This window comes from Protobothrops mucrosquamatus, unplaced genomic scaffold, assembly GCF_001527695.2.
Source record: "Protobothrops mucrosquamatus isolate PMUCROS unplaced genomic scaffold, P.Mucros_1.0 scaffold2009, whole genome shotgun sequence".
In the NCBI taxonomy this organism is placed as follows: domain Eukaryota; kingdom Metazoa; phylum Chordata; class Lepidosauria; order Squamata; family Viperidae; genus Protobothrops; species Protobothrops mucrosquamatus.
The window spans coordinates 92,177-104,676 of NW_015388122.1; the positions used below are offsets into that span (position 1 = coordinate 92,177).

The window sequence follows — 12,500 nt, forward strand, 5'->3', positions numbered from 1 at the left end:
GTTGGATCCAACTTAAGTGAAACAGGAGGTCCTGTGTAGGACCCTAGTTCAGAACTGAACACATCTGCAAACTCCTTGCATACGTCTGCAAGGGTCTGTGTTTGCAATTTATTTAGCCCTGTTACCTGAATTCCCAAGGCCTCAAACCAATCGAGTCCAATGAGACTCGTTCGCTCACCCCCCCACAACCAACACGTCTAGGGGGCCTGCAAAATTCTTGTACTGTACCTTAAGGGTGGCCTCCCCCTTAACGCACACTTGAGAATTTTGGAAATCCGTAAGGATTACATTAGAGGGCCTTAACGAAACTCTCTGGCCACTGCTGCTGCAGATTTTGTGAAATGTATTGAGGGAGATTATGGATAGGGCAGACCTCATGTCAAGTTCCATCGATAATGGAATTCCCTGCAATTTCACTTTAAGTGTTAGTTTCTTTTTAAGGGGTTTGTGTGTGCCTATTCTTAAAATGTTCCGGCGTGTTGCACAGAACCCCACCCTGTTTTGGCTGGGAACCCTGGTACCTTTCAGATTCAATTCTTCCTTCGGTTGTACCTTCTGTCGACCCAGGCAGACCGCAGCGATGTGGCCCTTCTTTCCGCACGCTCGGCAGATGGCGGAACGGAACCGACATTCCGCTCGCTTGTGGCGTCCACCACATCCGAGGCAATGAAGCTCAGCTGGGCCCTTTTCCTGACGATCTTTGGACCTCCTTCCAGCTGCTTGGTAAAGCTTGTCCACCTCTTCTTCAGGATCTTCGTCCGAATCCTCGCGCACGTCTTCCTTGTGAATAGTGGCGGTCTCTGGAACGTTTCGCTTAGGCCGCATGTTCTTGACCGCCCCACCGGCAGCTTCTTCAGCCGAAACCTCTTGCAGAGCATCTTGGAAGGAGACATCTTCCCTGGCGAACAGCCTCTGTTGTAATTCTGTGTTCCTCAGTCCACACACAAAACGATCGCGCAGTCTTTCCTCTAAGTCCTTGAAGTCGCACGGTTTAGCTGCTCTTCTCAAGGCCGCAACGTAGTCTTTTGCTGATTCTCGAAACTCGCTGATCTCTCTGTTGAAATGTGTGCCTCCAAGCCATGACAGATTGCTTGGGCTGGAGAGTTCCTTTAAAGTTTTCTTCAGGTCGGAGTATGATACCGTTTCCAGCGAGTCCGGGGAGATTAAGCTCTCAGCGATCTCAAAGGCGTCTTGCCCACAAATGCACAACAATGTGGCAGCCTTTAAGCCTTCCTCCCGAATCTGGTTTATACGGAAATACGTCTCGACTCTTGCCACATAAGATTCCCACCTCTCGGGGTGAGAGACGTCGAATTCCGCTAAACGCCCAACTTTCGCCATGATCGAGGATCAGATTTTCTTCTTCTTCAGCCGCACGCACCCTCCAGCGATTTCGTACTGGCAGGATAACGCTGACTTCCACGCCGTTTTCTCTTCCGGACTTCTTTGGGTGAGTCTTCAAGCTTTCCTAGCTGTATAGACTGAATCCCACCTTCGTCGCCAGTGTTAAGTCCGGAGAATAATGGCGCTTGAGATGAAGCATTTCTAACAAGTCTTTATTCTCTGCTTCCATTCTACGAACAACCCGAGCAGAGGCACGCAGGCCTCTATTTATACCTTCTGATCCCCGGGCAAGTTCAACCAATCATGAGGCGGTCTTTTCCCGCCTTGCGCATGCGCACAAGGCCGGCGCCGCTCAGTCTGGTCCCGGGCAGCTTCTGCAAATGCCCGGGACTCTTGCAACATCCCGAGCCTGCCTCTTGCAGGCTCAGGACACAACAGAGAGAGAGAGAAAGAAATAGAGAGAGGGAGAGAGGGAGAGGAGAGAGGGGGGGGGAAGAGAGAGGGAGAAGAAAGAGAGAGAGGGAGGGAGAGAGGAGAGGAAAGAGAGAGGAAAAGAGAGAGAGGGGGAGGAAAGAGAGAGAGAAAGAGAGAGAGAGGAAAGAGAAAGAGAGAGAGAAAGAGAGGAAAGAAAGAGAGAGAGAAAGAAAGAGAGAGAAAGAGAGAGGGGGGGAGAGAAAGAGGAAAGAGAGAGAGGGAGAGAGGGAGAGAGGAGGGAGAGAGGGAGAGGGAGAGAGAGGAAAGAGAGAGGGAGAGGAAAGAGAGAGAGAGGGAGAGAGAGAGGAAAGAGAGAGAAAGAGAGAGAGGAAAGAGAAAGAGAGAGGAAAGAGAGCAAGAGAGAGAGAAACAGAGGGGGGAGAGGAAGGAGAGAGAGAAAGAGAGAGAGGGAGAGAGGGAGGAAAGAGAGAGAGAGAGGGAGAGGAAAGAGAGAGAGAACTCATGCACAGCAGCCTCTATTTCTTTTTAATTAAACTCTACAATCAAGGTTTTTTCCCCCCTCGCACGCGCGCACGCATGTTTTGTGGCTCCCAGTATTTTCTTTTCTCTGGGAAACGGGTCCAAGTGGCTCTTTGAGTGTTTAAGATTGCAGACCCCTGGTATAGGATATAAACCAAGCCTCCTGCACTTGCTTTGAGTAGAATTATGATCCATATATCAGGACAGTCTTGTAGGGCTTATTATAATTTTGTCACAAATAGGACTCCTATAACTAGACAGCCACTAGATGGCAGCAAAGAGATGCAAAAACTGTGATAGCTCAGTCCCACAGACAGATTGCTACTTTAGATTTCTAAACAATATTTTTAAAAGCAAGAGAAGACTTTTTTTCCCTAAAAAGCCCAATTTATACAAAATTACATTGCATACATTATTACTTGCTATTAATCACAACTGTTTTATCATGGGAAGCATTTTACTTTGTATTTTAAATGCAGGTGCCATAATATCAGTTAGAGGAGCATTTTTTTTTTATCATCCATTAAAAGAAATATATATATTGCATAGTATTGTTTTCAATATAATGCTTACCGACCAAAATACTTGACAGCTGGAGTAACAATTAATGCACCCACAAGTCCACCAATAGCAAAAATGGAGACAGATAAAGTCCATAGCAATGTAAGTGACTGTTCAGTAATTGACTGGTTATATCTTCTTTCCCAGGTTTCATTGTAAAACTTCTTAATAAACTATAAGTAATTCCAATAAATACATAATTAATAAATACTTATCAGTGTAGACAAATATAATTACAAAATTAGCATTTTAAAAAATCAGATTATTTCAATACTTAAAAATTCTGCTATAAGGAGTCTTCTTTTAAAAATGGGATGTGCATTTTACACCAACTTACCTACTGACACAGAGCTTTATGCAATGTGTGAATGGAAAACCTCCTAGGTCACGGGTGTCAAACTTGCCATATCACGTGACGTATAGCAACTCTTTTTGCATTGCCAGCAATGGGGTGGGGGTGGCTTCGGTATGATGGCAGTTTGACACCCCTGCCCTAGGTCCTATTTTTGAAAGTTTAAAGGTTGATATTGGTTTCCTATGTTTTTGTAGAGAAGCAAGCCTGCCACCACTCCACTAGTCATCAGAGGAGGGGGCAGAGGGGCAGTAGGCTCTGTCCTTCAACTCTGGATGATCATTACAACATTTGTAGAGGCTACAGACAAAAAGTCTTCAAAGGTTCCTGAGTAGTACCTGCACTCTCCTTCCCAATTTTCTCATGGCCATTATTGCAGAGAAAATAGCAGCAGAAGCATTATATACACTATCTTGAGTTGAACGAAGAAGAAGAAGAAGAAGAAGAAGAAGAAGAAGAAGAAGAAGAAGAAGAAGAAGAAGAAGAAGAAGAAGAAGAAGAAGAAGAAGAAGAAGAAGAAGAAGAAGAAGAAGAAGAAGAAGAAGAAGAAGAAGAAGAAGAAGAAGAAGAAGAAGAAGAAGAAGAAGAAGAAGAAGAAGAAGAAGAAGAAGAAGAAGAAGACCTATTCTCTTCAGTGCCCTAGGTTTTCCTATGACCCTCTATTTCCAAGGATCTGGAATAGTTCCTGGAATATTGAGTCTGAGTGTTGGCCATACACTATGGCCTCAACTACAATCCTTCTCATGGACAATATTGACTGCTCTCTAAAAGGGCTCCAGAAATAATGCAACCAAGCATGCAAACACTTTTATCATTAATTATATAGTAGTACCTCAGTCTCATCGGTAATCCATTTCAGAAGATGTGCCAAATACCAAAACCAACGGGTACTGAGAAAACCACGTTACTTACCATTTCATCTACAAGAAATAGCGAGTCACGAGGCAGCTGACATCAGAAAGTTCTTCCTTGCATATTGACTACCAGGAGAAAGACAAGCACCAGGACAAGATTTCTGCTCCAAAACACATTGAATACCAAATTCGATGAGTTTTGAAGCACTCGAGTGCCAAACTGTGCTCAGATTGAGGGGTCCTTGGTGCTCCCTGAGCTTTCTTTCTTTCTTGCAGATTCATTACCCTAACTAGGTAACATCATTAGTGCTAGTAAGGAGTGCTGTTTGAAGTTGATCTTGGAGCTAATCTATGCTGATCTGAGTGCTGATTACTATTGTGTCTATCAATGGCTGATTTGTCAGAGTGCCAAATTTGTTGCTGCAACAACCACTGTGTAGGACAAACAGACAGAAGACTGGCAGAATGCATCCATGAACACCAACTGGCAGTCAAAAGGCATGACAAAAATTCTTTAATTTCACAACATATAGACCAGTGGCTCTCAACCTTTTTAATGCCGCGACCCCAACCGGTCGTAAGTCGAGGACTAAACCGGTCGTAAGTCGATGACTAAACCGGTTGTAAGTTGAGGACTAAACCGGTCGTAAGTCGAGGACTACCCAACCGGTCGTAAGTCGAGGACTTTCCCTGCCCGGGAGCGCCGCGCATGCGTGGTTCCGCCCCCTGTCCCGGCCGAGGTGTAGCTGGCAAGCGGCAGAGACGGAGCAGGCCGACCACCAGCTGGCCCAGCCCAAGGGAGGTAAGGCACCCGCTGGAAAAGGGGGAAAAAATGGCGGACAAAAAAAATGGCGGACAAAAAAATGGTGGACAGCCTTGCTTGGCGACCCCCATGAAATGGTCAATCGACCCCAAATGGGGTCCCGACCCACAGGTTGAGAACCACTGATATAGACAGATTTAACCACAGTTTCAATTGGGAAAATGTGACAATCCTAGACCAGGTCAAATCCAAAAATGCCAGGGAATTTCTAGAAGCCTGGTACTTTGACAAATCAGCCATCAATAGACACAAAGACATTAACAACATCTATAGATTATGCAAAAGAGACAATCAACCAGCCCAAAAGAGAAAAAGACACCAGCACCTCCTCACCAGTAATCAGCACTCAGATCAGCATAGATTAGCTCCAAGATCAACTTCAGACCAACAGTCAAGTAAGCAATATCCCAGTCAAGAAACTACAACAGAGCCATTAGTAAACAGCCCAACCAAAGAATCCCTAAGACCGCCCCCACCCACCCACACAGACAGGCAAGACACCTGACTATAAATTGAGAGCAAACAGCACTCCTTACTAGCACTGATGTTACCTAGTTAGGGTAATGAAACATCTGCAAGAAAACAAGCAAGCTCATAGCACACCAAGGACCCCTTATTTCAACCTGGAGCTACAAATATTCTCCTTCATTGTGTACTCAGATTCCAGTTGGAATGTAGTGAATCTATCATTACTAAAAACATATTAAGAAAATCCAACTACAAAATTGTTTATTGCTACATGAGTCTCAGACATGAATTTAGCTTTGTAGAGGCCTGGAATAAACAGACTGCTACAGTATGTCATCTCAGATCAGCTCCAGAGGGGCTTCTATCAATAAGGATCTGCCCAAACAGCCTAAGATCTGCATCACTGGAGCACATCCAACCAGCCAGATGGGAGATAAGCAGGCATATGTCATGTCCATTGCTTCCTAAAACCCAGAACCCAAGAAGTGCTATTAATTTTGAATGCTATAAAGCAGGGGTCCCCAACCCCGGGTCTGTGGACCAGTATCAGGCCGCGACATGCCAGCAACTGGGCCGCACAAAGAAGCAAAGCCCCATCTGCGGGATGCAGGCAGAACACAAAACCAAGCCCCCTCCAGTCAGCAGAAAAACCTCTCTCCACATAACTGGTCGCTGATGCCCAAAAGGTTGGGGACCTCTGCTATAAAGGAAGAAAGGAACTGAATTTGAACAAGATCCATCCATGTTAGATTATGTTTTAGCAGCGAGAGAATAGTAAGGTAAGAGACAGAGATAATTAATTGGTTCAATCAAGCTGAAGACAAGGAAACACATCAAATCCTATTGGGAAAGACAGAAGTCAATGAGCAAAGCAATAGGTTTAGACCAGAGTGGAAGTGATATATTTTTCTGCCTTCAGCACCTCCCCTGCAATTTATTTAATTGCTCTACCTGGGAAGATTGAACTGGATGCAAATATCACAACTGGGTGCTAAGATTGGTTTCAGCAATGCAAAATTCCTTTGTGCTCCTAAAGGTGCTTTTAAAAAATCTTTTCTAAACAAGTAAATCCACTTTGATGCTTTTAATATAAAAAGTGGGATCAAATTACATAAATAAAATTCCCCCAAAAGTTCTGAAAAAAAAAGTCAATTCCTCCTTTAGTTCCAGAAAAGCAGAATTTCTAAGAAACCAGGAAAGGCTGTGGGAGAGTCCTTTCAAAGTTCTCATTCCCATCCCTACTTTTCTTTTTCAATGTACCGTGGCTATATAGCCTGCCTTTGTTGATTCACAAAGGCCCCTTTAAAGACACCAAGATCCTGAGATTATCCCATGAATCTGCAATTTGAACAGGTGGTGCTTGCTTTGCAGACTTAAAAAAATAGTTGGAATCTCAATTGTTTTTCACATTTCAGATGAAATCCCAAGATCTCCAGAAATACCCTGGTTGAGAAAAACTAAACTATTTGGAGCATAAAAAGATCAACCTATTTTTCTCCCTCTTCTCCTCTTTAATTTGTATTTATTATGTCACTGAAAATTTAGCATTTAACTTGCCTCGGAAGTGGTAATTTTTTTTGATGTCATTTTTCATTTGCAATGAATGTACAAGTAGTTCTCGACTTACAACTATTCATTTAGTAACTATTTGAAGCACTGAAAAAAGTGATTTATGATCATTTTTCGCACTTAAAACCATTGCAGCATTCACATGGTTATGTGATCAAAATTCAGACCTTGGCAGCTGGTTCATATTTATGATGTTTGCAGTGGCCTGGAGTATGTTGCTCATCTTTTGTGACCTTCTGACAACCAAAGTCAAAAGGGAAGCCAAATTCACTTAGCAATTGTGCTACTAACTTAACAACTGCAGTGATTTATTTAACAACTGTGACAAGAATGTGGCAAAATTCACTTAACAACTGTCTTGCTTAGCAATGGAAATGTTGGGCTCTATTATGATCATAAGTCGAGGATTCTATATTTTTCATGGTTCATTTCCAAATTAAAGAACCCAACTACCTCTTTGTTATCTGAGGGGAAAAAATAATTGACACAAATAGGTTTTAGTTATCATTTAGGGACTGGTTTACACTAAGCTGTATATCTAACATAATACACACAAATGCTTTTCCTTCTGAAGAAGTCATTTCTGAAGTCACATCTGAATAAAATGTCCTGTCAGTGTTTACTAGATCAATTGCTAAAGCATATAATAGATTTCATCAGTGACCAAAGTGCAAGTAACAGGGTCAAATGTGCAAGATAAACACAATTTCAACATGACTAATTCAATGTTCCAGTGAAAAATAACAACCTGCACTTTGTATGACTATCACAAATGACCACCAACAATATTGGAACACTACTGAAATAAATATATAACAAATGCCCATTTCTCCTCACTGTATAGTCGATTTCCTAAACATCTTGTAATTTTTTGACTACCATATTGTGCTTGCATGCATTCTCTTGCACCTGGACTCAGCACAGCAAATTTGTAAGGGTTCTGCGAAATAGGGTTGCAAGGAACCTTGAAGGTGGTCCATTTGTGGATAACTATGACACTGACAAATTCAGAATTTTTTTCCTCAGACTTCTGAGGTTTAGTGACCTCTTTCTTTTCAATCTAAGAAAAACTTCCTTAACTTTTTGTTCTCAGGATCCACTCCAACCTTTAAAAATGATGGAGGACCCAAAAAGGGCTTTTGTTTAATGGGTTATATTTGTTGATATTTACCATATTAAAAATTAAATTTGATGCATTTGTAAAATATTTACTGAATCAATCATATTATAAATCCATTAGATGCGTCAGAACCCATTCTTTCCTTGGGGGGGGATCTATCTCACTTCTTTCCTAATTCATTTCTTTCTCCCATTCTCCTGAGTGGGAGGGGGGAAGACTCTATGGTATGTTATTCTGCTTTGCTACAATGTATCCTTTCCAATGTTCCTACATACTTACTCTTTGAACTGTCTCTCCCTTGATGTTACCATGGGGCGAGAAAGGAATGTGCCTCTGGCCATCTGGCTTATCTCTTGCTGTGGAAGGGAAGGTGCGAAGACCCAACAACATCTTCACAACCATGGGAAAGGACCTTGTTATCAGTTCCTTTTCCACAGCGGACTTAAACCTGGGGATTGGCCCATTCAAACTGACTGGATGAACCATTGGGGGGGGGGTTATGCTTGGGACTCTTTTAACCTATTGATCTGAGCAGGAAACTCTCAGATCCTGCCTATCATGCCTGCTATTAGCTTCTCCTCTTTGGAAAGAAACTGTTCCAAGAGTCCTGCTTTCTTGGGATGAGGTTTTGAAGTGGGCCCTGACAAGATGTTAACATAAATAAAACCCCAATATTTTTAACAAAGAAAAATAACAAGAGCTGTTTTAAATTTTTGCAAATATCTGGCAAATAATTTCGATTTCCTGGAGAGTCTTGGACCATACTTTAAGAAACATTTGTTTAATAGGCCCTTTCTAAAAAGTCGTGATCATTTTGCTCAGATAGCTCAAATCTAAGTCTTTGCTTAATGACAAATTGAGGCCATAATAGCATATTTAAGTAATATTGCTTTGTTAATAATGTTGAGAGTAAGAGTTTATTTCAGCTTTTCTTTTATAATTGTTTATATGTCAAATTAATAATGGAAGTATTATGAGTCAGAGCGATCCATGATCAGTGATGCTATATTAACCTCTTTGAACAAGAGTTGTTATATAGATAGTTCTATATAACTTACAACAGGGTCTTCAAACTTGACCTGCTGTCTGAGGAATTCTGGGAGTTGAAGTCCACAAGTTATAAAAGGGCCAAGAATGAAGACCCCTGACTTACAACCATAGTTGAGCCCAAGATTTCTATTACTAAGCAAGACAGTTCTTACGTCAGTCTTGCTCGATTTTATGACATTTCTTGCCATAGTTGTAAGTGAATCACTGCATTGCACTGCAGTTAGTAACACAATTAAGTGAATCTGGCTTTCCTATTGACTTTGTTGTCAAAAGGTGCAAAAGTAATCACATGTTCTGAGGACACTGCAGCCATCATAAATGCATACCAATTGCCAAGCATCTGAATTATGATCACGTGACCATGGGAATGCTGCAATGCTGCAACAGTTGTAAGGTAAAAACAGTCATTAGTCACTTTTTTCAGTGCTGTTGTAACTTTGAGCGGTCACTAAATGAATGGTTATAAGTCAAGGACTACCTGTAGCCACAGGTAGTTTAAGCCAATTTCATTGAGGGCTACATGTATAAAAACAATAAGGATAAACATATGGATGTTGATATGCAGTCTTATGCAAATTATGCAAGCAAGGAAAAGGAAAATCAGAAGAATAGTGCTTTCATTGAAGGAATAGATTCCCTCTTGCTCTTTATTAAATTTAAAAAGGGAAAAAATCAAAAGAAAATACCAATTGTGAGATATATTAATTACTTCAAAGTGAATTTAAAAGTTTTCAGTGATGGGGCATAGCTACAGAGGCCTCATTTTGGTCGCAATTTTGAATTTCTAATGTAAATACCCTTTCTGAATAAATTTGTTTTTGTGAAAACTTGCTAAATGAATGTTCGTACATGGGGGATGTAACTTCAGAGAATTTAATCAGGTTGCCTAAAAACATCTTCATTGCTCTTCTGCTGAGAAAGAGCCCATTTAGAGCTGGACAAGGAAACAAGGAACACAAAACAAGTGTAGACCTGTTTCCCAATACTGCATAAACTTTCTCTTACTACATCTCATCACTGCACCAAACTGATTTTACACTTTAAAAAATCATTTTCTCACCACTGTTGGTGCATTCACCACAGAGAGATTATAACCATAGAGGAAGGAGGATCCAAAGGCTCCAGCCAAAGATGCTGTTATAAGACTAATAGACCAGTCCTGAAATGAAAAGGGAATACTGTTAGAGTACAGAGAAACAATAGAAATTGCAAATAAACACTACTTGCAGAAATACAAATTGGAAAATCTTATTTTTCTAAACCAAAATTACAGACAAATTGTCTTTCTTCAGGAATTTACATGAAAATTAATCAGTGGAACAACCTGCCTCCAGAAGCGGTGAATGCTCCAACACTGGAAGTTTTTAAGAAGAAACTGGACAGCCATTTGGTATAGGGTTACCTGCCTGAGCAGGGGGTTGGACTTGATGACCTCCAAGGTCCCTTCCAACTTTATTATTATTACTATTACTATTACTATTACTATTATTATTATTATTATTATTATTATTATTATTATTATTATTATTATTATTATTATTATTATTATTATTATTATTATTAGTATTAAAATGTATTTAATTAGGGAACATAATAAAATAGAACAATTCCTTAGGAGGCACCTACGAAATTGAGCAACCTGTCTATTCAAATCTGTTTACTCCAGCCTTCTCCATCTTGAGGAACTGCTAATGTTCTAAGTCTACGATTCTAAAAAATTCAATTCAGGGTAGTCCATGATGGGCTGCTGGAAATTGTTGGAGTTGTACTTGGCTGGCAAGATATGGGAAAATCAGGATCAGAATTCCTGAAATACGCTGTTGATTCATTTCATGAGTGAGTTCTCCATAACATTTTTCTTAATCATTTCCAGAGAACCATTTTCCTATTTTTTTTTTAATTCTTAAGGAAAAAGGGTTCAGTTTCCAGCAAGTGTGAAAACCTGCAACAATTCCTTTTATAATAATTTTGGCCAGTCTCCACAAAATGTAATGCCCGCATGTACAAACCCCCTCACTTCTAGATAGCCTGAACAAGTGTCACTCTCTCCTAGTATAATCAAAATCTAGAGCAATTACAGTAATGTAATCTTTGTTATAGTAATGGGCCTCATTAAAACAAAAACAGGATGGAGTAGACTTCTAAAAATGGCCAGAGGTAAATTAGCCTACAATTACAAAAAATAATGAATTGCCATATTCTGTGCTAAGCCTGAAGCCATCCTTGACATCAGATGATTATTTGAACACCCATTGGATGTTCAGATAAACAGAAGATAGGGTATTCTCTCCTAACAATAGTCTGGTTTATAGTGAAGGGTGCAATGCTTTCTTGAAACACAGAACCTTGTAGACAAATTTGAATCACAGATTTCCTGGTTCAGTCTCCAAAGTAATTACATTTGGGTAAAGTATGTACCTGATACATCTATGCACTTCTATTTTGGATATGAATCCCATTAAGGTATTTTACCCCAGTTTCCTTGGGATTATTCCATCTTTTAGTCAACAAGCCTAGGCAAAAATTCTTACCTGCAATAAAAACTATTGAATGTTAATTTGGCAAAAACTGCATGTTGGAAAAACAGAAAAATATGAAAAATCCTTGTAGTGATTTATGTTCTATGCCATCACATAGCAATCTAATCTATGACAGTAAGAGGAAAAAGCAAGTAAACAAATGCATTATAACTGAATCCAGGAAAAAACTAGTAATACAGCTGCAGTAAATTGGGTGTGAACACTAATTCTAGCTTCCAGAAACTTAAGTGCCCAATTTATCAAAGCTGAAAACTCTAGCTGCTCAAATAAGAAACAATGTCAGGAACCCCTTTAATGTCTCTTTTCAGAGCTCTGCCATTCTAGTGAAAGGGGGAGGTTTTTCTTGGCTGGGAGGGGGACTTATGATTGTATTTCCTCTACTTTGTTCTTTCTCAACTTTGATGTATCTCTTTGGGTGTGAAATGGAGAATGGAATATGCCAGGGGCCATCTACCTTATCTTCACTCTGTTGCGAGATCCAGTGAAGCGCCTGGGAACCGTCCCTTACTAGCTCCGGTTCTCATAACAACTTTGCACCTGTGGAGTGGCTGGATGTGAACTGGACAATTGGGCTCTGGGGTAGGGTTTTGTAAAATGAAAGTTTTAATGTAGCAATTCGTGCAGGAAACTTTAGATCTTGCTTTGCTCTCTTACTATCACTATCTCCCAATAAAAGTTCCTTTTGAAACAATGCCTTTTTCAAGAGTTCTGCTTTCTTGGGAGGAGGAGTCGAGGCAGGACCTTACATTAAGCAAGATCTGCAAAAAGATCAACCGGGAGAGGCAATCACTGTGCTGTGAGAACCATGCATGATGTCCCTCCATGCAGCAAACAAGACGAGACCAAGTACTGGGGAGAGTCCGCT

The 12,500-nt window shown here is 40.7% G+C and overlaps 1 protein-coding gene across 1 annotated transcript in view; it reads right to left on the bottom strand.

Annotated features, from left to right (window-relative positions):
- The window catches only part of SLC2A9 (solute carrier family 2 member 9), a 90,327-nt gene that overhangs the window by 69,729 nt on the left and 8,098 nt on the right, over window positions 1-12,500 (bottom strand). Inside the window, exons 3-4 of the mRNA XM_015823841.1 lie at window positions 10,156-10,254; window positions 2,872-3,032 (exon numbers count right to left, since the gene is read on the bottom strand). Of these exons, the coding sequence (XP_015679327.1) occupies window positions 2,872-3,032; window positions 10,156-10,254 (260 nt within the window). The remainder of the gene's footprint in view (window positions 1-2,871; window positions 3,033-10,155; window positions 10,255-12,500) is intronic.